We start from the raw sequence: 26744 nt of genomic DNA on the forward strand, positions 1-26744 counted from the left end.
ACTCTGAGCCATTTGACTGCTCCCAAATGGCCTGAGCTGCACCCCCAGAGTTAAGACCACCTTATGTTATAGTTGACTCAGGCTCCCCATCCCATGACAATTTCCAGAACACCACTGAGGGCTCTAGTTGTCTCTTCCACTTGCAGGAACTGAGGTGGGGTAGGGAAGAGAAGCTGCCTGCCCATCTGGCTGCTGTGCCCCCTGCTGCCCCATCTTTCCATCCACTGGGCCTCTCACTTGCACCACATTTCCAGCCGCTGCACCCTTACCTGAACTGTCTGCCCAGCTGCTGGCCCCTTACCTGCGTGTGACTGCATGTGCTCCAGCAGGTTGTTGTAGAACTGGAACTGGATCCCACAGGCGCCGCAGGTGTAGGGCTCTGGGAGAAACAAGGCAGCAGGTCAGGAATGGCACAAGTCCTAGGGCTCTCTGCCAGGCTGCAGGCAGCTTTGGAAGTGGGAGCCCAAACCACCTGGTCCCTGCACTTGGAGCGCTGGGCTCAGCCTGTCTGCTCCCCTGTCATTAAACCAGCTAGAGAGAGGCTGGGGGAGGAAGAAGATATGGAGAGAGGAAGATATGCAGACAGAAGCTGTTCAACTACATGGAGCAGTTATTTATTGAGTGCTTACTGAGTGCTGGGTACTAGACAGGGTCTTGGGAGGACGACTTCCATGGATCAGGAGCTCTCTGAAGGCAGAGAATATGTCGACCAGAAGAGGTCGCCTTTGAACGGCCAAATGAATGAATGAACAAAAGACAATGTGACAAACATACAAGCAATAAAGGAAGCAGGGGAAAAAAAGAAAGAGGTGAAGAAAGCCACAGCAAAGCAGGAAGAGAGGAAGATAGATGGCCGAGTGAAGAGGGGCGGGAAGCAAACAGAGGCACGGAGGCAGGGTGGAACAAGCCTGCATTTCCAGATCTGTGTCCCCAGCACTCTCATGAGTGCCTGGAGGGGAAGAGGAATGGGGAGAAGAAGGAAGAAGAAAAGAGAGAGGGATGGAGAGAAGAGTGAGGGAAGGAGACAGAGGAGGACAGCTGAGGTGGAATTGGAAGAGGTGTCCTGAGGCTGTCCTGAAGACAAGGAGTGGGAAGACTTGTGCTCCCCCTGGGGCTGGGGTGGCGACAGGACATACCCGTGCTCAGGGCACTGCCTTACCCTTGTCCATGCTCCTCCACCCGCCTCGGCCCTGGCCTCCTCCAATTGCCCCAGCTGCCTGGTCTGCACAGCCAAGTTGGGCCCTGGGGAGGCCAGCGGAGTCTACTGCCTGCCCTGCCTCGCCCTCTCCAGCCCCCCACAGGACCGCCACTTACTCTGCAGGACAGGGAAAGGATTGGAAATCAGGGGACTTGCAGTTTCTGCAAAAGAGAAACAGTTTAGCTAAGTCTCTTCCAGTTCTGCTGTTCTGTGAATCTCATGATTTCTCTTCCTAACCAGTGAGGCAGCTGGGGCTCTCAGCAGAAGGGGGAGCACCTGCCAGCTCCACTCACAGTCTGAGGGGCAGGAATGCTTGAGGGAGGTTGGCACGGAGGTCACACCCTTCAGAGAATGTAGGCTTCCTGTGGGTGCTGGGGTCACCAGGCAGGGCAAGATCAGGCAGGGCCATCCTTCTGGGATGCCCTCAATGACATCAAGGCCATAGAAGTCCTAAAGAGAGAATATCCACGTTTCGCCACCCACTTTGGGATAGGGCACCGGAAGCTGCTTCCAGGTGGTATTAACCACTAGGGCAGTCCTGGAGAGCTGTCACGATTCTAAAGGCTGCTGTTTGCTCATACCCCATCTTCCACCTCCACCAGGCACTGCCAGTCGGCAAGACTCAAACACAGCAGGCAGCAAAGAGGGGCCACACAGAGCAAGTGGGAAGTCCCGGCTTCACTACCTTCACCACTTACGATCTGGGGGACTTGGGGCTACAACTGATCTCCCCTGAACCTCAGTTTCCTCATCTGAAAAGTGGGGATAACAATAACCCTGCCCTCAATATGGTCATGGTAAGGATGAAAACAGGTAAGACACATAGAGCTCTAAACACATGCCAGGCACACAGTAAGCGCTCAATAAATGATGGCTGCTCGAAGCAGCAGCACTTGATAGGGTCATTCCCGACTGTGAATGTCAGCTCTGGTGGTAGGAGAGGCACAGGGGTTACAGCACAGGTTGGCTGGGAGTCCAGGGCACATCAGGACACTTCAGTTCCAGTGCCCCTGCTGCTACTCATTCTCATATAGCCCCAGACAATCACTCCATCTGATGCCCACCCTTTGGAGGGGTTGTGGGAATCACACTGTCTAAAAGCCTCAGCCCTTCCCTGTGGTACTCAACATCACTGAGTTTACCAAAATACAAAGACAAATTTAAAATCCCCGAATAACCACCACCCAAGGCCCCTAACACCAGAGTGTGTAATCTGCGCGCTCACAACCACTTAGGGCTGGGTGTCCTTCACGCCACTTGCAGCAGAGGTTAAAGTAAGAGACTAAGTCAACAGCTTCTAGGTGGCAGGGCTGGGTTCAAACCCAGGCTTAGATGAAGTCAGGGCTGCTGTTAATGGGCAGAAATGACCCCTAAAAGTCTGTGCTCCTACTGAGTTTATAAAGAGCCTGACAAGTGAGACATGTTCACTACCTGTCTACACCCAGGCAGACGACTGTGGTTGGCACAGATCGGCACCTAACATTTGGAGATTTCACCCATACAAGAGTGAGGATGTGCCTTATCTTAAGGCAACCACAGAGGCAGAATGCGTGTCCCTTCCTGCCCTGGCTGTCACCATGCAGACTGGCTTGCTGGCCTTTCTCGGACACGGCTCTGCCAGGCTGAGCCAGGGTCTGCAGGCTCCAAGGCACTGCCAGGGTTCTGCACGAGGCAGCATCAGGGGGCGCTAAACACCACCGGGAAACCTCAGGCAAAGTGACTGAGCTGTAAGGACTGGAAAGGAATCTTTGTTCCAATGGTCCCAGTCCAAAGTGGGGGCAGAACTCAGGGCCTCAAGGTCTCAAAGGTCTAGAGGTTTCCCTGCTGCATCCCCTTTGCCTCTCCTGGAAAGAAATCAGCTGTGATTATTTATCTGAAAAGCACAGCAATGGCTCTATCAGGCCAACGGTGCAGGCTAGCTGAGTTGATGCTGTGGTTTTGGGAAGCAGTTCCTCTCTCCATGGGGAAGAGACAAAGAGAAGCCAGAGAGGGATGTCCCTGGGGAAAAGGCCCTTTGTGCTTCTGCCTGGCCCTGCTCTCCCCCTGCTTCCGTACCCAGCCTCCTCCCAACAAGACCCACCATGTACCAGAAGACCCCAGCCCATGGGGCGCCTGCCAACGCTGCAGATGGGGTGGCGGTGGTGGCAGCAGCGCAGGGTGGCTGTCACAGACACACTCACCGCTGGAGTTTTGTGAACTGCTGTTGGTCTCTTCAAAGTGGTTTTGTGCTTTGCCTTCTACTCTCCGACTGAACGCGCTTTCTGCTGGGTGGGAGACAGGACAGAGAAAGAAAGCCATGGGGAGTGGTCAGCATGTGGTCTTGGGGCCCTTGAGGCTGGGTGAATGCTGCAGGCTCTGCTGGGGAAGCAGCACAGGAAGGGGGCTCCAGGGCTGAAAGATGGGCCTCACAAGCTCCTCAGGCTTCCATGGACTGCCTGGCACCTTGCCAATGCTCCAGAGACCCTGCTGGCAGAGCCAGGAGGCCCAGGTATGGGGGTGACCTGCCCAAGGTCCCAGAGATGCAATCCAGCTGATCCAGCAGATAGCAAGTGGGCCTCAGTGTCCCATCTCTGGCTCCTAGGCAGATGCACGAGTTACACTGTCATGTGACATGGCCATCCTTTGCTCCCTCTATCAAGATTCTGCTGTCACAGCCCCACAAAGGGGTAGAGGGGGGACTTCAGCTCCATAAGGAGGGTGAACTCAGGGTAGCAGGGAGGGCATCCTGAGGCGGAAGGCACACAGAGGAGAGTGAGGGCAGTCTCACACCCCGGAAAGACCAGAGACCAGGGGAAGCAGTCAGAGCTCCCTCAGGGGAAGGCAAAGGGACTGGCGCCCCCAGGTCTGCTCACAGGCTGGCACGGTCCTCTTTCTGGAAACCCTGCGATGCAGAGAGTCCAGCCAAGTGGGAAGCCACACCCACCCATGACCTGCAGAAAGTACTGAAACGGAACACCCGAGTTGGGAGGTAAGCCAGCTTTTCCAAGGTGCTCCTGGCACCACAGGGATGATGCCAGGTGATCCAGATGAAGACCCCAGGATGTGCAGCTAACACGGTCCCTTTCTTAAGGAGAAATGACTTGCCCGAGATTATCATGGCTCGGAGAAGTTCCACCAGAAAAAGAGCCATTTCAACTTTACTGAATCTAAACTTCCCCAAACACATCAGAGGTCCGGCAGAGTCCCATTTTAAAGACTGACTGACTTTGTACTATTCCACAAAAAATGGTGATCTTTGAAACTCACTTTGGGAAATGCTGCTCTGAGCCTGTCCGCCCTACGGAGAAGGGTGAGTGTGGGTGTAGGATCTGGGGCTCTGATGTTCACAGGGGTGATGGATGGGAAAGGAAGCCAGCAGTGGCTCCCACAGGCCTGCTCAGTGGCCCCCCACCCTGCCACCCCACCACCCTACCCCACAGGGCCTTCCACAGAGCCTCCCTCCTGGAGAGGCTGCTGCTGACATCAAAGGCTGACACTCCCTTCAAGTGTGACTAGGATGCCTGGGCTGAGTGCCTCGAGACAGCATCTGTCTATGAGCAAAGAAGGCCCCTGTCAGGGACGGGTCTCACTCCTGGGCACCTGTTATGCGCCAGGCACTGGTTCAGACACTTTACAGCATTGGGCTCCCTTAATTCTTCCAAAAGCCCCTTTAGCCTATATGGTTATTCTCATTTTCCAAGCGTAAAAACATGACAGAGTGAGGCCATCAAGTTCCCAGGTCTGGGTGCACTCCAGCCCTTTAAGGCGGCACAGACATTCACTCTGGGGACACATGCTCTGTGGTAGGAAGGGATTCCCCTTTCCACCTTAAATTCCCATGTTTGCAGGGGGACAGGTGCCTTCTTGAGCAAGATTTTTGCTCCTATGAACATCTGGGTAGAACTTGGCAGCACCAAACTGCCAACTCCTACCATAAGTCTGCTATTGCTTAGGTGATGATGTGAATTCCTTGCCACAGAAGTGTGTGGCCTGGCAGGTGAAGTCTTGCACACAGGCGTGCTCACAGGCACATGTGGAGAGCCACACATTTGAGGATAATGAGGGCCATGACAACTTCTGCCTCCAGCACGCACCATCTCACAGCCCCTGCCACTTCCTGCTCCCAACCTGGTGCCTGCTGATCTGCCCTGCTGGCAAATCTAGATGTAAAGCCCATCATGAGCCTTCCAAGTCCCATTAAGGCAGCCCCACAGTTTGCTAGAGGCTCACTCAGAGACACGGAGGGCCAATAACTGCCACATGATGACACACTTGCCTCTGGGGGCAACTTTCTGCAGAAGATGCAGGCATAAAAACTCCCGGCTACAAAGCTCAAGAGTCTGAGCAAGATCTGAAAGCCATAATTCTGGTGAGACAATGTCAGCCACATGAGACTGTGATGACCAGTCTGCTTCTAGTTAACTTATGACGACCGTTGCAAAACCACAACTGTCACTACATCATTGCCTTCCAAGCTGGCTGACTTTTCTTTTGAGAGATTGAAGCGCAACAAACATAAAGAACTGTGCCTTTGCCTCCAATCAGCTCCTGAACCCCAGTCAAGAAAAGAATAGTTCACCACCCAGCCAGGTCACCAAATGAGCTCATCCATTTGAGGTCTCGACTTGATCACTTGCATGTGTCATGGATGGTTCTGGCCTTTGAGGGTACCCAAAAGTGCCAGGGATGCCACATTACTCCAACCTACATCCCACAGATCCAGGCAGGTGGTCCATTGCTTGCTCCATGCAAGTGTGAATCCAAGGAATCCTGAGAGCTGGTACTCAGCACACAATGGGTGTCATCAGTATTCCTGGAGAAAATGACCACTGAGGACATTTTATTGCCTGCTCACCCTTCTGGAGCCAGAGCCCTTTTCTGTATAGACTTAGAAGATGCAGGAACTGGCATTCCCTGGCTTCCTGCCGGGGCTCTGTCTCCTGTAGTCATTCAACAGGGAGTGCTAGACGAGAAAGGCCAAGAACACAGAGTGCCAGGCCCACCACTGCTCCATGGAGAGCAGCTCCATGTTGAAATGAGTTTTCAGATTGATTTTCTTAAAGGTGGAAGGTGCAGACTCATGCTAACAGGGTCCAGGCAGGGGATATGAATGGATGAACTGAGCTGGATGTAAACAGACAACAGTGTGATCATAATGAGAAATGACACCTGCCACGAGGCCACTGTGGTGGAGAGGCAGTTGGGAGTTAAGTGGACTGGGGAAAACTGGACAGCACATGCCCTATTAAAGGAGCAGCCAATTGTTGCCCTGCAGGAAATGGGTCCAAGAGCCAGATCTGACTTTCCAAAGTCAGCTAGAAATCAAGTTTTACATAAAATCTCCCAATGTTCAAGGGCTGGCAGTTTGAAAAGTTTTCAGACCTTGTAAAGGTCAAATAAAACAAGCCCAAGGCCATGATTTTGGGGAAAAATATTCTATTACTTTGCAAACCCTCTCGTACCACCCTCTGGTTTGAGGCAAGAAAACCTGGCTCATAGTCACAGAACTGGCCAGAGGCAGAGCTGGGTCCCAGATTTGTCCCAGAGCATGATGGGACCTCCACTCTCGCTCTTGCAGGGGAACAATGGCTGGGCACAGCGGTGGCAGGTGGAGAGGAGGTGAGGGGTGGAGGAGATGTGGGGTAACGCCGGCCATTGGTACCTGCGGTCGCCTTGCTCGCTGGAGATCCCGAGTTTGGAGTGCGGAACGTCTGGGTTTGGGTGGCTGGAGGGGTGCGATGTAAGAGCGTGGCGCATCGGACCACTGAGGCCGGAGCTTTTTTCCCCGCCTGGTTCGCCTGGGTCTTCGCTGCCACGAAGCGTGGAGATGGAGTGACCTCTGGATGTGAGCACTCAGAGCCCGTGTCTGGATCATCCGGTGGCTCCCACCCGGGGGCAGTACCTGAGAGGGTCATGCTCTCAGTCCCCGAGGGCCCTTGAAGCCGCAGCGTAAGCGGCCTCTCAGACCACAGGTCCCTGGGTGCTGGAGACAGACTTCTCCAGCCAACCTCTTCTTCCACAGAGCGAGGACTGTCACTCCCACTCAGAGCCTGACCCAGTCTGGGAGTCTAGAACCTTCTCTGGCTTCTCCTCCAAGAAGCCTGACCACCAGCTCACACTCAGAGTTACCTGGAGGTCACTGATCAGGCCGTCCTGTGAGTCACCTGTCAACCCGACAGCCCAGTCTCTCAGTGTCTAAGACCTCGGCCTGTGACCCAAGGACATTTTCATTACCCTGGGCCCAAGGACATTTTCTAGAATGTTGCCTTCCAGCCCTTTTGCTCCACAGAAAAGCTGGCTCCGAAGGAGTGAGAGAAAGCAGACAGGCAGGGATCATGATGGGGTTGACAGGTGGGGGTGGAGCCTGATGTCACACCTGTAATTGTAGGGAAAGGGGCTCTGTGGAACTCCCATTCACACAGCGGACGGTGGCTGGCAGGGTAGCAGAAATAAGTGCAGGAGTCCCTGGTATTCTGGGAAGTTTGTGGCACCTGGCAAGGCACCTGGCTCCCTCAGCTGAATTTTCTGCAGAGGCTGGGGTCGCTGACGGGGCTGACTCAGTTTCGACCTCTGGCAGTCTGGACAGGCAACAGTGGCCTGAGCCCTAACCAGTGGGGCAAGTAAACTCCTAAACCTGGCCTCTCCCACATTAGATGAGAGAGGAGGGGCAGGAAGGGGCCAGCCAGTTCAAGGAAGGGACTTCTCAGGTGCTGCTCACCAGGAGAGTCTAGAACCCACAGGAGTTATTAACATCCCATTATTAATAATGGCATCATCTGTATACAGGGCCTGGCCACAGCACTGAGCTATCCAGAAAGGTCCTGGCTCCGTCTTCCTGCCTCTGGGTGGTGGTGAGACCTCCCAGGATAATCCCCGTCCTAGATGGCAGAGATGCCACCCACTGCTCAGAGCCTGAGGTGAGAGGACCCCTAGCCGTCCACCTCTGACCATTCCTGTCACTGATAGGGAAGCACAGGCCCAAAGAAGCAGGATGTAGGGCCTTGCCTGAGGTCATACAGGAAGGGAGTGTCAGAAACAGGAAGCCATCAGGGTCCTGTGTCCATCACCATGTGCACTGAGGAATGTGAAGAGCACACCTCCACCTACTACAGGTGTAGCAAGAGGCAGGAGCGGGCACTTCTGCATTCAGAGCTTCCTTAAACAAGCCCAGTCCAGCCCAGAAGGAAACCCAGGCTCAGTCTGTGGGGAGCACGGTGTCCCTCATCACCTGAGTCCTTGTGCGCTGGACTCTTGCTTTCTGACCTAGGCCCTGCAGAGGTCTGGGGGATGAAGGTACCTCCATTCCCCTCCCTCTCTTTCCCAGCCAAGGACTTCGGTAACCCTCAAGTCCAACCAGAAGGATGGTTTATTTAGCAGTATCCCATTTATTTTTAACCACAGAATGAACCTACACATTCAACACCTTGCTGGCATCTAGAGTCCCTCTCTGATTTCTCCACTGTCCCTCTTTGTGAGGAATAGTTTGGGACCATGGCTGGAGGCACACTGTCACAGAGCCCTAACTGAGGCTGGAGTGAAGCCAGCCCCACTCTGAACTGAGCTCTGACTTTCAGTCTTGTACAGCACACATCCCTCTCCTGGCCTCAGTTTCCTCAGTCTCACCTCTACTGATGCGAGTGGGAGGCTTCTCGCTGAGCAGGCAGCCCCACAGGAGTTCTGTGAGAGGGGTTCTGTGAGACTCCCAGAAAGCCACACAGACACCTGAGTGGAAACCGCTCCTCACATGTAAGCAGCTGCTGCTTGTATTGGTTTGGAGATAAGGAATCCAACGCCCAGACAGGTTAACAGGTTTCTTTCAGCCACACAGGAGACAGGGTCAAGTCTGCCAGCTAATTAAGGAAGCCTTTGCCCTTGGTCCAGGCCTCCCCACACATTCCAGGGACCTGGGCACAAGGACAGAGCATTTCTAAGTCGTTCTTTCCCTGAGGCCTGTCCCCACACACACAGAACAATTTCCAGGATGCTCTAAGGTTTGGACCTTTCCACTGTTGATTCCTGCTGTAAAAATCCTAGAACTCTCAGAGAGAGAGTCCCTTCTTTTCCCGTGGCAGGGATCTGGGACACCCATGAAACACTTGATTTAAAAACCTGGGGGCACCATTTGTTGGCTTCAGCTGCCTCACTGGGACTTGCTGGACTCTCCAGCTTCCTCCCAGGCTGCTCACATTTCACCTTCTCACCTACAACCCCTGTTCTCTTTCAAGCTCCTGGCTTTGTACATTCTACTCCCTCTACCTGCAACATTCTTCCTTTTACCCATCTCTCTTTCCTGGATCACTTGTTTGGTGACCTATATACTGTGTACCTGGTTTATTCTCTAACCACTACCTATGGAGAAACTGAGGAATCCCTCAACTGATGCAAAAATGGCCAGGAGAGTAAAACTCAGAATGCTGAAGAGCTTATCAAAGATGGGATGGGCGCCTAAAGTGAGGATGAAGCTGCCTGACATATTATCCTCCTCTAGGCCCCAAGGGAATAAGGCACATGGGACCTGGCTCAGAGAGGTCTGGGCACCTCTTCAGGGTCACCCAGTGGGTCTGGGTTGAGTGAGATGAACTCAGGCTCCAAACTCATGTCATTTAGTAGTTTGTGTGCACACTGGAACTGCTACCTAAACTCATAGTAAGAAAGAAAGACCCCCAGAAAGCCTGGCTGTCTTTCTTTGTGAGGAACACATACAAGCTATTTTCATTCAGGTATTTAATGAGTAACAGCACCGTGTCTCTTCTTTCTGCAAAAAAGAAAAAAAATCTAGGGAATATAAACATTTGAGAAATGTATCCAAATAACTCAGATGCAGGAGGACCAGGGGTCTCTGAAACTCCTGAGGTCGAGGAAGGTGAATTCAAGGCCAATGGAATCAAGAGCTTAAAGGGTAGAAGTGGGAAGGAATGACAGACGTGGTGGAGGAGGCAACCAGGGATGCCTTTCTTGTGGTTTTAGTGTGAAGCAAGAATGGGAGAACATTCCCTTCTGGCCAAGACGGAATCACTGGTATAAGTTCAGCTCTCCTGCCATTTGGAACTTTAAACTGGAAAAGAATTAACAGTTTTTAGGCCTTGGTCATAGATGGTGCCAAACTATGATTCCCAAGAGACATGACATCGGCTCCATGGTCAAGCCAGTGCTCTGTCTGGAGAGACCTCTTGGTCAGCACACAGAGAGGTGGCACCCACACAAAGAAAGGCATCTCAATGAACCGAGAAGACAGTGATCAGAGGTCAGGGCAGAACAGCAAAGAAAAGAGAATCGAGCAAAGAAAAGAATTCCAGAAATGTACAGAGGGGGCCTCTTGACTCCTTCGGGTGAAAACTAAATTGCATTAAGCATCTGAAAACCTGAACAGGAAATGGCTAATGGCGGGGAGGGTATGAACTGAGTGAAAATTCAGAGGTCGCACAAGAGTACATGTCTGAGTTCTTACCTGCCAGAGAGGAAAAGCATGGCTGAAAACATCCCATATTCAGTTGAAACCCAGAAAGGCCAGATCCTAGAAGAGCTACATAACCCTAAAGTAGAAGTATTCTAGACCTGCCCTAACACAGCTTAAAATAAGCTTTTAGAGTATCAAGTTGATCTGTAAGTAAATTAACTGTCTGCTAGAATAAAGGCAAGAACAAAAGCAATACTTTTCAAAGGAAGAAAACAAAATCCAGTCAGTCAACAACATAGTATACACACTGTGCAGCACAGATGAGCAATTATTTTTCACATGAGACACCGGGATTAATGATCAAGAGAAAAACCAGACAAAACCACAGAAATGACAGGGTTGATGGAATCAGGAGACAATGTGCTCAAAGATTTAAAGGAGAACAGGATTAAGATGAAGAGCAAAAATGAAAGTTTTGAAAAAAGTAGCCAAATGGAATTTATATAGATTAGGTGTTGCAGAAGAAAAGATGAGTAAATTTGAAGTCAGGGCAAAAGAAAAATTCCAAACTGAAGCACAGAGGGAAAACATGGTTGAAAAATGAACAGTTTCAGCTGACCTGGAAGCATTATCAAGTACCTAACAGACATACAATGAAAATCTCAAAAGGGGAAGATTGATCCCCGGTACCAAAAAAAACCCCACAAAAAAACAAAAATCAAAAGGGGAAGAAAGAGAAATGCTTAATGAACCTTAGAAATGAACACCATAATCAAATTACTAAAAACCAGTATTACAGAGAAATATTTAAAAGCAACTAGACAAAAAGATACATTAAATATAGAAGCAAAACAATCAGAGTGATCTCGACATTTGATCAGAAACAACATAACCCACAAGATAAAGGAATGATTTTTTTGAAATGCTGAAAGATAATTTTCTCAACCTAGAATTCCATATTCAGAGAAAATATCCTTCAAAAGAGAAGGTAAAAGGGGCTGGGGATTTAGCTCAGTGGTTCCACCACCTGCCTTGCAAGTGTGAGGACCCAAGTTCGATCCCTGGTACCAAAAAAAAAAGAGAAGGTAAAATAAAAGCTTTTTCAGTTGTGAGGTATTGTACCAATGGACCTACAATATAAGAAATGCTAAAGAAAGTTTTTGAACAATATAGGAAATTTATTAATAGATTTAATTCAGACTTACATAAAGAAAACCAAAGCACAGAAAATGGTAAATGTGTAGGTAAACATACGGCATTTTCTAATGTCTTAAACACTTTAACAAGTAATTGATGATTTATAGCTAAAATAGTAATTGTTAGGTATATAACATACGTAGTTGTACCAGTATGATAATAGCACAAAAGACAGGAGGGTAGCAAATGGGAAGTATACTGTTGTAAAGTTTTTATATGAATGTTATGTGTTATGATATAAATTCATAGTAGACTGTAATACATTAAAGATGTATATTATAAGCTACAGAGTGAAAGAGTTAATAGCAAAAAGTTACCAGAAAACTAAAAATACTTGCATAATACTAAAGATGGCAAAAAATAGGACAAAAAATAAAAATTAAGAACAAATGAGACAAAAAAATGCAAGATGGTAAACTTAAATCCAACAATAAAGTATATTAAATGTAAATGGATTAAATACATTAATTAAAAGGCAAGGATTGTCAGAAGTAAGAACCAATTGTATGTAGACACTTCACATATAAAATTACAGACTAAAAGAAAAGGATGAAGGGAGATACACCACGTGAACACCAATCCTAAGAAAGCTGTAATATAAGTCAAGAAAGATTTCAGGAAGATAGATACTGCCAGAGATAAAAGGTACTGTACAATTTTAAAGAGTCCATTTTGTCAAGACATAATGATTTTAAGTCTATGCATCTAAGAGTAATTTCAAACAAGATGAGTCAGAAAGTAGCAGACCCAAAAGAGGAAACAGACAAATCCACAATATAGTTGAGGCTTTTGATACTTCTTTCAGTAAATGATAAGACAAACTCATTTGTTTTTGAAAAGTCAAGAAAGAGCATGGAGATTTAAACATTATCAACTGATTTCACCTGGTAAGTGGACATGGAACACACAAGCAAGAGAGACAGTATGACAGGTCATAAAACACATCTCAGTAAATTTCAAAGATTAAAACTCATAGAGAATATGTACTCTGACCAAAATGGAATTACATTAGAAATCAATTTTTTAAAACTGAAAAATTTGCAAATATTTGAAAATGGAATACATTATCTAGTCCTTCTTAAGAAGAAAATTCCAGCCTTGATGGATTCACTGTTAACGCCTATAGAACATTTATGGAAAATATTACCAATCCTACATAAGCTCTTCAGAAAACTGAAGAGGGAAATTCTCTTTTCAACTCATTTTATAAGGGCAGCATTACTGTGATACGCAATGAAGACAAGGACATCACAAGAAAAGTTTCCTACTGGCTGGAACGCAAAGTGACATAACCACTTGGAAATCATTTGGGCTATTCTTAAAATTAAATATACATCTTCCATATGATCCAGTTATGTCACTCCATATACAAATACAGTAGTTCTGATTTGTATTAAGTTTGAAACTGGAAGACAATCCAAATGTCCATCCATAAATGAGCAAACAAAGGAACTGTGGTATACATAGACAATGGCATATTACTGGTCACGCATCACTTAATAATCCTTCAGCTAACAACAGACTACACAGACAACAGTAGATTATTTCACCTCATGATGTCACACTGTCCCAGTTTGTGTAAGTATATTTTCTGATGTCTGCTCAACAAAACTGCCTAACAATCCACTTGACAGAATATGTCTTCATCATTAAGCAATGAATGAATGTATTCATTAAAAGGAATGAACTACTGATACATGCAAACATGGATGATCCCAAAACAATTATGCTGAATAAAAGAAGCCAGATTCCCTCAAACAAAAAAGAACACATACCGTAAGATTCTATATATGTGAAATTCTAGAAAATGCAAACTAATCTACAGTAACATAAAGCAGTGTTTGCCAAGGGGTGGGAAAATGGTAAACAAGGGATTACAAGAGGGTACAAGGAAACTGTTGAGGGTGATAGATATATGGTTTCATGGGTATACAGATGGGTTAAAGTGTACCTTTTAAATAACAGGCTCTTTATTAAATGATGATATGCCTTGATAATAGTGTTTAAAAAAACGTGACTTGAAATTTATTTCCTTGACTTTCACCATCATTAACACACCACTGACTGAATAAGGGGCACTCCAATAATCTTAGATTGGATTTCCCTGCCCTTGGGATAGTCTTGGGAATATTAAAAATCAGCAAAATGCTGGAAATTTTTAGATGAAGGTGAGCAAATATCCTCTTAATAGCAAATTAATGGTACAAACTACCCTGGTTCTTCAAATAACTTAGATGCCTAGGCAAGAACTTTATTTACTGTGTTGATTATTTCACAACATACATATACATCAAATCATAAAATTGCATACCTTAAATACATACTATTAAAAAGTAGAAGTTTTAAAGAAAGAGATCATTCTTTTGGCAAAGAAGAAACATCCTAATGTAAGCTTCTTAGTTTCATTTCAGAGTTTGGTTTTCTGATATTCTCAGTGTATTTTAATAAAGTATAGGCATGGTGACTTATTTTTTAAAACTCCATGTTATTTACCATACTAACAAAATAAAAAAACCCAACCAGTCAAATACATTGTCAGTAAACTATGAATAGAAGGTAACCTCCCTAAATGATAAAAAGGGCACTTATGAAAACCTTCACTTAGGGCCTGGGATTTAGGCTCAGTGGTTTCACCACCTGCTGCGCAAGTGCAAGGACCCAAGTTCGATACCCAGTACCAAAAAGAAAACCTTCACCTGCATCATGAAAGTGATAGTCCTTAAAGATGAAAAACTAAAGCCTATGATTGGGAAGAAGGCAGAGAATCTGCTCATTTCTCCTGTCTGACACTGTATTGAAGGGTCCCTAACAAGACAGTGAGGAAGAAAAGTAAATAAAAAAGTAGTAAAGCTATCTTTAATAGCAAATGACATCATTATATACAAAGGAGTATCCTTAAATATTCTACAAAAACCTATTAGAACTAAAAAGCAAATTTTGCCAAGTTTGCGGCATAGAAATCCAATATACAAAAATCAATTGTTTATATGTAATAGCAACAAAAATTGGAAAATTAAATTTAGAAATCAGTGTATCATAAAACACATAATACTTAGAAATTAAACTTTAATGTATTATGTGAAATACTTCTACTCTGAAAAGCAAAAACTATCACTGAGAGAAATTAAACAAGCTCTAAGTACTTGGAGAGATATACTATGTTCATGGGTTGGTAGACCCAGTATCACCACATGGTCCAGTCTTCTCAAACTGCCCTACAGATTCAGTGGAAGCCACCCCCTAGGATTTTTTGGGTAGAAATTGTCAAGATTAACATTTACGTGGGAAAACAAAGTTCCTAGAGAAGCGAACTCTTCTTTTAAAAAAGTTGAAACATTAAAACAATGTGGAAATGAAATAAAGACAAACAGATCAATGGAAAAGAAACTCACACTTATACATTCAACTGATTTTCAACAAAGGTACCAATGCATTGCAATAGGAAAAGAAATCTTGGGTAAATAGTATTGAAACAACCAGGTATCTCTTTGGAAAAAAACACATCTGAACTCAAACCTCACATCATCACAAAAGTTAACTTCAAATGGATGACAGAATGCAAAAGCTAAACTTCTCTATAAAGCTTCTGAAAGATAGTATTAGAGAGTACCTTTACCATCTTGAGATAGAATCCAGGAAGTACTATCCATAGAAATCAATGATAAATTGAACTTCTTAAAAATGAAAAGCATGTGCTCACCAGGAGGTACTATATGGAAATCAACAGCAATGTCAGAGACTGGGAGAAAATATCTATAGTACATATACCTGACAAAGGACCTGGACCTCTTGGAAACTACGCAGAATGTCTTAACTTAATAAAAAGACAACCCAACCAAAAATGGGCAAATGACTCAGATGAACAATTTCCAAAATAAAATACACAATAGAAAACAAGCAAATGTAGTGATGTTCAACATCATTAGTCATCAGTAAAACAAAAACCACAATGAGATACCACTGTGCACTCATTAGAATAGCTAGAGCTAAATAAGACAATGCCACCAAACACCGGCAAGGCCATGGAGCAAATGAAACTCCTGGCCAGGGCTGGTAGGAGTGGAAGATGCCATGGCCATTTTAGAAAATTTGATTGTCAGTTCTTAAAAAGTTAATAACACAGTAATTCTACTGTTAATTATTCAAAAACAATGAATGCATATTCCACAAAAAGCTTCCTGCAACTATTTTCATAGTAGCTTTATTTGCAATAGCCTGCAACTGGAAATAACCAAAGTAGCAGGTAAATGACAAAACAAAGCACAGTATACAGTGTGTAGGCAACGTACACAACTACACACAATTGATGCAATGGAATACTGCTCAGAAGTAAAAATGAATGAGCTCATACATACAACATGTATGAGTCCCAAAAACATTTTCATGAGAGAAAGAACCAGGCATAAGAGTATATACTGAGTCCATTTATAAGAAGTTCTGCAGTCAGCCTAAGTCTTTCTAAATCTAGCCTAAATCTCCCATGCTGTGTTTTAAACACAGATGCTTCCAGAGGGTCTAGCCTTCAGTAACAGAGAGATTCATTCAACAAGAGGATGCAGAAAAACAGAGAGTGCACAGAAAGATAAAGAAAACAAGGAACAGAGAATGTGAAGTAGATAACTTTCCAGGAGAGACGCATCAGATGACAGGGAAAAAAATTAGGGTACAAGTGACACCCCAATCTGCTGTACCATCCTGGCAGGTGGAGGCAGCTTCATGGCAGAGTATGGGCCTGGAGCTTACTAGCAGGGTTCACAGCCACATTCTGTCTCACCAACTAGCAACCTTACTTATCTTACTCCAGAAAATAAAAAAGCAGTACTGAAGATCCTCTCCAAAGCCTGAGTCCAAGGCTGCAGGATGGCCTCATAAGCAACGCTGCATCCTCATACCAGGCAGCAGGCAGGCAGTGGTTCACTGGAGTGCACAGGTTCACAGCTGCCCATGAACAGCCCTGATCCCTGGGCACCTTCACCATGAGTGAATCAAACCATGTATAGGTCCATGCTCACCCAGCACAACCTCTGTATTTTCTCTCCTCACACACAACCTGGCACTATGGTAGGCACTTGATCATAGCACGTGCTTGCCAGAAGGTTGCTTTAGACCAGAGATGTTTGGAATCCAGACCCTGGGCTGGAAAGACCTTAAGAACTCTCATAGATAGGAAATGTGGGCTCACAAAAAGGGAAGCCATACATTATGCAACAAAGGCCAACCAGAATGAGAACCCTAGCCCAGTGCTGGACCTCAGGAAAATTTAGGTCCACGTAAGGTCACCGGGGGTTGGAGGCACTCATAATCTGGGGAAGCTGCTGCCCCTAGACCTCATCTTCCCGACCACAGAATGGGGACGGGATCCCCACAGCTCTTCTGTGAGAAACCTAAGCAGTGAAGTCCCCAAACACAATCCTAAACACCTTGCTTATTACCCTGAGATTCAGTCAGCACATGGGATCCTCCACCTGTGCAGGCAGGAGTGGAGGACTGGGGTACTCCCAGCTCGGATGCTTAGGAAACTAAAGATAGAGCCCATCTGATGTTCAGAAAAGGAGCTGGGAAACCAGCAGGGAGGCCCACAGGCATCAGAATGGAAGGCCAGGGGTCTCTGGGGGAAGAGGTCTTGGAGTCCTCTTGTGTCCTTGCCAGGGGAAGAGTCAGAGACTGTGGAGACAGGAAGCAGCCTGTGAGCCTGCTGGGCTTCAAACTCAGGGCTCCAGATGACCAGCCTGCTGCTCCTGCTACCTCCTTGCTTTGCACCATGGAGGGCAAAGAGGGAGGTGTCTTGTTTCACCAAACATGCCCCTGGCCTGGGTCAGTCCCTGCACTAACTCAGCCTGAAGCTGCATCACACAACCCTGGCTCTGGGAGTGGGGTTAGGAAGCTCTTGGTTTGGAGGCGTTCAGAGGCGGAGGGGACAAGGCCACTGGAGGACTTGGACAAGTGATGTCCACCTTTCTAATGTACCAGGCCTCTGAGTCCTTCATGGGAGGGCTCTGGCCTTGCTAGTTTGGGAGGGGCCTTCTAGGCACTGCAGTCAGGGGGCCCCAGGTCACACCTGGCACCTGGACTGACCAGGACTGAGCTCACCTTGCTCCCACCCCCCTCCCAGTCCCAATGAGGCTCCAAAGCCCTGGCCACAGGCTGGCCCCCTCCCCCACCTGCTGATGCCCCATCTCCCACCGGAAAAGGTACTCACTGATGGGGGCGTGTAAGGCCACATGCTCCTGGTAGGGTGTGTAGTACTTGTACTGCTTCCCACAGAATTCACAGGTGTAGTTGCCAGTTTCTGTCCAAGAAGGAGAGGAACGTGTGAGAAAAGGCACCTGGCCCCAACCCGAAAGCAGCAGTGACACCCCCCAAACTCCTCATTCTGGAACCACCAATCAGAATCAAGTTTGACTCAAACTCCTGCTCTGCAACCTGGGGCAGGTTTCTTAACCTCTCTGTGCCTCAATTTCCCCATCTGTAAAACCGAGGTTACCTTGGGACAGAGGACAGGGCTTGCAGAAAGGCTGATGGATCAGATGTGCATGTCAAGTGCTTAGAACAGCACCTGGCACACAGCATCTCTCCACCCCCATTCTGGTGCTCAGGAGAGGTGTGGTGACCCCAGATGACTTTCCGCGCTAACCTTTCCATCAGCCTTTCTGCAAGCCCTGTCCTCTGTGGCCACACCCAGACCCTTGTCTCTGGGACCCTCCCTGTCTCTGAGCATCTCCCACGCTTCAGTAGCAGGGGTCACTAGTGGGGTCACTTCCTCTCGCAGGCCCCATTGGACTTTACCTCTTTTTGCTCTGCCTAACTTCTTAAAAATGCCTCATGTCTTAATTGTTCACTGGGAGAAAATTATAAAATATTGATAAGTACAGGAACACATTTTTAAAACTAAAGAGAAATTTCAATCACCTACAACCCCCGAACAAAGAGCAGTGTCTACCCTCCGCAGGCAGCATGTACCTGCCATCTGCCCCAGTCCCCAGCCTTCACCCTGTCTCAGCTGGGGGTGCTTCTCTGGCTGATATCATTTGTCTGGCTCCTGTGGCCTTGAATTAGTCAGCCCTGATCAATATCCTCTTTGTAACCTGGTATATTCAATCGACAATACTTTGTGGACATTCTTGCCCAATCAATAAGTATTGATCTCCCTGGCCTTTATTGGCTGCATGGTTCCCATGGGACTCTGCAATTTGCTGAGCTGGTCCTCTCTGCCAAGGGACATTTAGATTATTTCAGATTTTTTTTCTTATTAAAAAAAATGCCGTGATCTACATTCTTGTGGAAAATTTTGCACATTTGCTCATTAGTTTTGCACATGATTGCAAAACAGAGATTACTGAATAGACTCTTTGGACATTATTTCCTTAGGATAAATTCCAAGAGGCAGGGCAAAGTATGCGCTTTTAAGCCTTTTGATAACCACAGCATCACTACTCCAATCAGAAAGGTGTGAAAATGACTGTTTCCATTCACTGCAGCCAACATTAAGCAATATTATCTCCCTCTATTTTGCATATTTAATGGAGGAACTATATTGTACTGCTGAATTTTTCCATTTGATTTCTAAGAAAAATATTTTTCCTATTTAATTAACTAGCTTTTTTGTAATTTTCCTTTAAAAATCATTAAATTTTTTGTAGATGAAGAATATCAACATTTTGTTATATATGTTACAAGCATTTAAGAAAAATTCTTTTCCGGGCCGGGGATTTAGCTCAGTGGTTCCACTGCCTGCCTCACAAGCGCAAGGTCCCGAGTTCAATCCCTGGTACCAAAAACAAAAAATTCGTTTCTTAGTCTTCTTATGGTCTTCCTTTCCCAATATAAAAGCTTCAGATTTTTTGGTAGGTAAATAATTATTGTAGCTGACTTATTAACACTGGAAAAGATACATGTTATCTACTATATATAAGCTTCAAAGTTGTTCAATCAACTGTACTAATTGCATTATTCAAGTCCTGCATCTTTGTTTACTTGCTCTGGCAAAGATTAAATGTTGTGATAAATCCTTCTACTTGGTAGTATCTCTACATTTACTTTGTATATTTAGATACAATGTTGTTTGATGCACCAACACTCTTGAGATCAAAATCTTCAAGAACTCTCAACAGAAAACTATTTTTCAACACAGTACTTCTCAAAGTTAGCCCCTGGATCAGCAACCTCAACCTTCCTGGGAACCTGTGAGAAATGCAAATTCTCAGGACTTGCCCAAGACCTACAGAAGGAAAAATTCTAGGGGTAAGACCCAGCAATTTATGTTTTAACAAGAAAATCCTGATGCACGGGAAAATTTAACAACCAGTGCTCTGACATTTAATTACAGTTTTATTAGTCTGTCTAGCATTAATATTAATTTTTTTGTAATTTGCCAGATCCTGCTTTCTATTTATTTGCATGTGCCTAAAGACACATCCCTACATTTCCTTGTACTTTCATTCACTGAACATCAAGGTGCTGAATGCAGGCAGAAAATGCTGAGCAAATCAACCACGATTCCTGTCTTCAAGGAGTTTACGGTCTGAACTAGGAGGCAGAAAAATTGAATAATCACCCAGACAAGTTTATTTATTTTTATAACACAGGGGACTGAACCCAGGGCTTTTGTACTGAGCTACATCCCCAACCTCATTCATTCATTTATTCATTCATTCATTCAAATTTTGAGACAGGGTCTTGCTAGATTGCCTAGGCTAGGCTCAAACTTTCTGTCTTCCAGCCTCAACTTCCCAGAATGCTGGGATTACAAGTATATGCTACCATGCCTAGCACAGACTAATTTAAAACTGCAATGACAGGTTACAAATATAGTGCTATGAAAACTCATGACGGAGACTTTAATCTCTTTAAGGGAGTAGGAAAGAGTTCCCTGGGAAAAAAGCAGCACAAGCTCAGAATAAAAGATAAGGGATTCACTAGGTATGTCTCTAATAAACCCGTTACGAATTGGATTATTCTAAATTAACCCGACAAAATTTTATCTTCCAACAAAGGAGATCATGCCATTTGTTTTTATTACTATAATGGATAGTTTTACAAGTTGAGCATCCCTAATCCAAAACTCTGAAATCCAAAATGCTCTCAAATCTGAAGCTTTCTGAGCAATCACAAGATGCCATAAGTGGAGAATTCCATTGCTTGATAATTTTTTTCATTATAAAATTGTTTTTAAAAATTGCATGTAATTACCTTCAGGCTATTTCATCTACATGCAGATATCCCAAAATCTGAAAAAAATCCAAGATCCTAAATACTTCTCGCTCCAAGTATTTCAGATAAGGCATACTTAACCTGCACTTACTTTAAAATTCTTCTCCCTCCCTCCACATTAGACTCAGAGCCTCATGCATTGGACAAGTGCTTTACCACTGCACTACATCCCCAGCCCTCCTCTTCTACTCTATCTAGCTTGTCCCTCTTGTTTTCAGTTGTTTGGTATATAAATTCTCTTTTTCATTACAGCATCTCTAATATTTCATTGTTTTCCAATATTGGCTGGGTTTTCGTTGTTGGTTATGTGTGCGCGCGTGTGTGTTAAGTCAGGGACTTGCTAAATAGCTTAGGGCAGACTTGAACTCTCTTTGTAGGACAGTATGGCCTCAAACTCATAACCTTTCGCTTTCAGCCTCACCATCAGGCCCAACTCACTGCTATTTTACCTAGTATGTTATTTCTCTAGCTATTGTTAGTCAAGTGGAAAATGATAATTTCAGGTTTGTTATTATGAAGAAAAGTAGTTTAACCCAGTGCTTCTCAAACTTTAGGATGTGCAAAAATCATCTGGGAAGTCTATTTCACAGGGCTCCACCCCAGAGATTCAGATCCCACAGGTCTGGGCTTGGGCCTAAGAATTCACATTGCTAATCAGCTTCTAGGAGATGCTGATCTTCCTAGTCTGGGACCACACTATGAACAGGACTGGTTTAGCCTAATCCATCGTAACCGTTACCCATTCTTTCCTTCTTTTTTAAAAAATTCACTTTTTCATATTTTAGGATAATCTTTGTCTTAGGCACTCAATTTTATAATTAGATTTGAAATGTTTTAAACTTCTAGTTTATTTAACAGTTGAAAGTTCTCTTAAAACAATGAATTCCTCACAATGGGCCCTTGAATGTGCTCTACCGCTTAGTCCACTGGAGTATATATTCAAAGAATTTTTGAAGATGGGTACATAAGAGAAATAGTATGTTTCTGGGCCTTTGCTTTTTTTATATATATGAAACACAATTCAGATATAAAATTCTTAAGATTAAAACTCTTCTTCAAAACACATCTATTTTCTTCTTTTAGCACTTAGAACTGCAGAGAAGTGTAAGGAAGTCCATCTTGCATTTATCTATAGAGATTTAATTTTTTATAGCTGGACAGTATTTCGCTTTAGTTTAAAAAAAATCACTAAGATTTACTCAGGTAACGATTTCTTTAAATTGACTCTACCTGACAAGTGATGAGCATTTTAGATTTGCAAACAGGTTCTCTGTCTGCTGAACATTTTTTTCTTCTATTAGATCTTTGAGTACTGCTTCAGTCCCATGGAACTAAACCACCTATTAAATGGAATTGGTTTCTTGTTGTCTTTATTTCTGTCTGTATTTCTTATTCACCTATTCAAAGTTGTCCTTTACCTCACCAACTCCATTTCTATAGACTGATTCTGTTGTTTACTATCTACACTGTAGGTTTAAATTATTTTTACATTTTTCTGCTTCCCCGAAGTCCTTTCTCATCTGTTCTCTCTTTGCTGTTTTAACTTATCCTGTTGCTTTTTCACCATACAACTTCAGGCTTGTTTTTCACAGGGGTCATGCCATGAACTGAACTGAGTCCTTAATGTGATGGGATTTGGAGGCTGGGCCTCCCAGAGGTGGGGTGATGAGGGTGGGATCTCCTTGATTGGGTTAGCACCCTTAGAAGATATACCCTGTCTTGATATCTTTTTTTTCTCTCCCTTTCTCTCCCCTCCCTCCCACCTCGCTCTGTCACATGAGGATCAGAGAGTAAAACTTCCCCAGGACCTGACCATGCTGGCACTCTGACCTTGGAGTTTCAGCCTCCAGAACTGTAAGAAATTTCTGTTAACCCACCAAGGCTATGGTCTTTTGTTGTGGCAGCCCAAGTGGACTAAGGTCATATTTTCTTATACTCAACTGAGGTTGAAAATGTTTTTTCTCATCTGTAGTAGATCATTTTCAGAGACGTGGTCTTCCTTGGAGTCTCCTAAATTCTCTTTCTTGTTATGTAGAACTTTCATACTTTCTATGGTTGTTTATCTTTTAAGTTATTCTTCCTCAGCCAGGCATAAAAATCAGGTAAGCCATAAATGAACAATCCAGTTTTACTGTTCTAAGACACAACAGAAGAATTGTTGTCCATCCTCCCTCTGCCCATTATCATGATGGTAATTCTCAGATCAGAAGGTTGAGTGACACCCAACCAACACAGTCCTTCTAGCTGGTGTCCCTGTTTCCCAGGGGCTCTGGCTTCCTCTTCCTTAACTCTAACTTGCTTGGCTGATGCCAAAGTGGAAGAGATTTCCCCCTTCCCCTGACCTACACAGTTTTACTTAGGGTGACTAGTTCCTTCAGAATGTCTGGTGTCTCTACTGCCTCCCCTTGTCCTATGCCTAACTGTTTTTAGGTGGGGTGGCACTGGCCTGCTCACAGAACAGGCAGCAACCCAAGAAGCAGCAGTCCCATCTCCCAAGGCAAATCCTGAGCAGCAGCTAGGGGTGGCTTTCCACAGCTCCAGCAAGCTCAGCTCCACAACCTCAAGCTTTTCTCAGTACAAATGCATAATTCTTACCATCTGTGAAAATACCTCCAGGTCCTAGCATGGGTTGGCTATTAGACCGAGTTACAGATACACAGAACAAGTTTCATCCTGCTCTGAATCTTCATGGGTGGTGAACAGGTCTCATTTATTTAATGCTTTTCAAGCATGTGTCAAGGACTATGCTAATTCCCTTACAAATATAATTGTACATAATCCCCATGACAAGCTTGAACGTGGAGTCTTATTGTCATCACCCCACTTTAGAGTTAAACTGGATTAGAGAGATTAGAAAATTTGTGGGGCTTCATGCAGCTATCAAGTGGGGAGCTAGGACTCAGGTCTGGGCTGGCTCCCGAATTCCTGCCCCTGACCCCTGCCCCTTTCTGCAACATTTCATTTCTTACACCCTGACTACCAGTAGGAGCCACATGCTGAGCTAGACACTTCATTTTCTTTTGGCTGTTGTTTTATTTTAGTAGTATTGGGGATTGAAAGCAGGGCCTCACACACAGTAGTCAAGCATTTGACCACTGAGCTACATCCCCAGCCCAGGGCTAAACACTTTCTGAGTGCATTCTCCAACAGCCCTGGAGAACAGAGTCAAGTGACATTCAGAAGCAGTAAACAGGCAGTAAACTGGTGATGCCAATATTCACATGCAGACCGGTTTGATTCCGAAGCCTAGCTTCGTAACAGCAGTGCCACAGTCAGTCAGAAGTGCTGGGCTGCTCTGGGGCTGCTGGGAGACGGTGAACAAAAAAGGAAGTAGGAGACCATGGATCCCTCTGGCTCTATCCTGTATCTGAACATGAATGTCCGGCTCTTTCACCAAACCATGAATTCCTCAAATGCTGTGAACCTATCTGATTCACAGTTGTTTCCCCTGTTAAGTCCTGGCAGTTTGGATGTTGATTTCACCACCATCTTCATCTGTAAGATTATTTCCATGTTCCTCCTTAGGGAGTGTTCACTATGCACGGGATAGGCACTATGCTATCCACTCTGCAGACATTATATCCTCTGCAGTTTCCTGAATGCTTTAAGAAGAGTTAAGAAGAAAGCCAAGATCCATCCTCTGACCATGACAAGGTAGGAGGAAGAAGCCACCTCAGTGGATCTATCCAGTACCTTCCAAGGCCCCTCTTCAGGGCACTGTGGACTGCAGTGTTATAGTACCTTTGATTTTCCTTCACCCAGATTTCTTCATCCCCTTGTTCCATACTTTTGTGTATATTTTTGCAAAAAGTCTTAGATCTTCATTGTAATGCAACAGACACAATAAAGGTCTCTTCTTGCTGGGTAGTAAGAGATGAATGAGCTGTAACTTCCAAAAGAGCTGGAACAAAGAGTCTCCCACATTTGTGGTCCCACCATACCTTCCCCAGGCCACCTGACCCCTCCCAATTCAGTCTCCTCCCAGGGGCTATACTGGATGTTATGGCATCCATCCAAAATGTCCCCTAAAAGTTTCATATATTTAGAGGCGGGGCTTTTGGAAGGTCACTGGATCATGGAGGCCCTATACTCCTCAGTGGATTAATCCACTGATGAATTCATGGCTGAATGTGCTGGGAGGAGGCAGGGCCTGGTTGAGGGTGGGTCATTAGAGTTGTGACCTGGAAGGGCATTTTCTTCTCCCTGGCTCTTCCCTTCTCTCTCTCTCTGCTTTCTGGCTGCCATGGGTTGAGGAGCTTTCTTCTGTTGTGCTGTTTTTGCATTGTAGCCAGCCAACCATGGACTAAATTCTCTGAAAACCATGAGCCACAATAAATCCTTCCTTGCTTAAACTGCAGGTGCCAGGTATTTTGTCCCAGCAATTGGAAGGTGACTGATACACTAGTTGCCTAAACTGCAAACCCTATGAAGTCCTTTCCCCATTTGGTAAACTCTGGTTCGTTCCCATGAAGACAGAGTCCAGACACTGTATCCTAGCATTCAGAGTTCTAAGACCTGAGCCTGTCCCAGATTCTCCTTCCCCTTCTCAAAACCAGTGCTTTCTCCAGCCTTTGGGTGGGTGTGTGTGCGTGTGGTGCAAGGGCTACCCTTGTCCCCACTCTGGAAGCTTCCTGGATCCCCCAAGGCTGGACTCCCCTGCATTTCTCTGGATTGTAACTACCAGCTCACTTACCTGCTGTCTCCTACCCTGCCTCTCTAATTACTCAAGGGCAGGGGCACATCTGTCCCATTCACTGCTGTGTTCCAGTAACACTCAGAACAAGTTGGTTGGAAACAAGTGAGTCACATGCAGGGCTCCTGTCCTCAAGGAGATTTACAGCAGCAAGGACAAAGTGTCTATATGCAGCTGGTCACCAGAGCTTTGTTCCCTGCTAACCCCCTCTGGATGACTTCCCAAGCACCTATTATGTACCAGGCACTGTGCTAACAAGTATTACCTTCATGATCTCATTTAATCTCCCAACAAACCTGCAGGGAATGTCCTCACCCACTGGTGGAAAGGCTGAGGTTAGATGGCTAACAGACTTTAAGGGCACCATGCAGCACAGCAAGCTCACTACCTGCCCTGCCCTGACTTTGACCCTGTACTGCCTGCAACTCCTTGAACCAGTATCCTGAGACTACCCAGCCTGACTAACAGGTGGGTATCACTGCTGCAGGTGGGAGATGCCACCCTCTCTGCCAGCACTAGGACTGAGCCCTGCCTCCTCAGCTGGGCCCCACCCAGCCCTCTGCCCAGGGAGCACTGCATACTTGGACCAATTTTCTGGAACGGTTCCGGGGGCTCCTCCTTCACCTCATCAGTGGCCACGACACCTTGGTCGAAGGGGTCTGGAGGAGAAAACACAGCCATTAGCACTCTGGTCACTGGGGTTTCAGGAGCCCAGTGAGGGACAGGGAAGATGGGTGGCCACCAAAGACTTACCTGCCCGATTCTCGGGGGCCCCTTCCACACTGAACACTGCGCCCAGGCGGGAGGCGGCAACCACAGAGGGAAAGAAGCAAACAGGAGCCCTGTTAGTCCTTGCCCATTGCTCCCAGCCTCTGTGCCAGCAAGCTTGTCTCTGGAGCTGGGAGGGCTTCCTTGGCCAGTGTGGTACCCAGAAAGGGCATATCTCCACCAGGATACAGCCTGCTGCTCACCTCCTCCTGCTCCCTATGGGCAGGTGCCCACCCCAGAGGCAGACAGACTCCCTCTTCCTGCACCTGTTTGTGGATTCCCTGAATGCACTCCAGGGGCAG

At 45.8% G+C, this 26744-nt stretch overlaps 1 protein-coding gene across 17 annotated transcripts in view; it reads right to left on the minus strand.

Moving 5' to 3' along the window:
• The window catches only part of Znf618 (zinc finger protein 618), a 177259-nt gene that overhangs the window by 20220 nt on the left and 130295 nt on the right, over positions 1-26744 (minus strand). For 3 of the 17 annotated variants that reach the window (XM_087183335.1, XM_087183328.1, XM_087183330.1), the window contains 6 exons: positions 26428-26463; positions 26256-26333; positions 17971-18060; positions 6840-7079; positions 3286-3462; positions 302-379 (listed from right to left, as the gene is read on the minus strand). In XM_087183335.1, coding sequence (XP_087039461.1) covers positions 302-379; positions 3286-3462; positions 6840-7079; positions 17971-18060; positions 26256-26333; positions 26428-26463 — 699 coding nt within the window. Of the gene's footprint in view, positions 1-301; positions 380-1314; positions 1360-3285; positions 3463-6839; positions 7080-17970; positions 18061-26255; positions 26334-26427; positions 26464-26744 lie in introns of all 17 variants that reach the window. The other 14 variants (XM_087183336.1, XM_087183332.1, XM_087183334.1 and 11 more) reach the window with 10 other exon arrangements.

The sequence above is a fragment of the Heterocephalus glaber genome, unplaced genomic scaffold (assembly GCF_053883595.1).
Source record: "Heterocephalus glaber isolate CG9 unplaced genomic scaffold, H.glaber_assembly_v1.0 deba00001479, whole genome shotgun sequence".
Lineage (NCBI taxonomy): Eukaryota > Metazoa > Chordata > Mammalia > Rodentia > Bathyergidae > Heterocephalus > Heterocephalus glaber.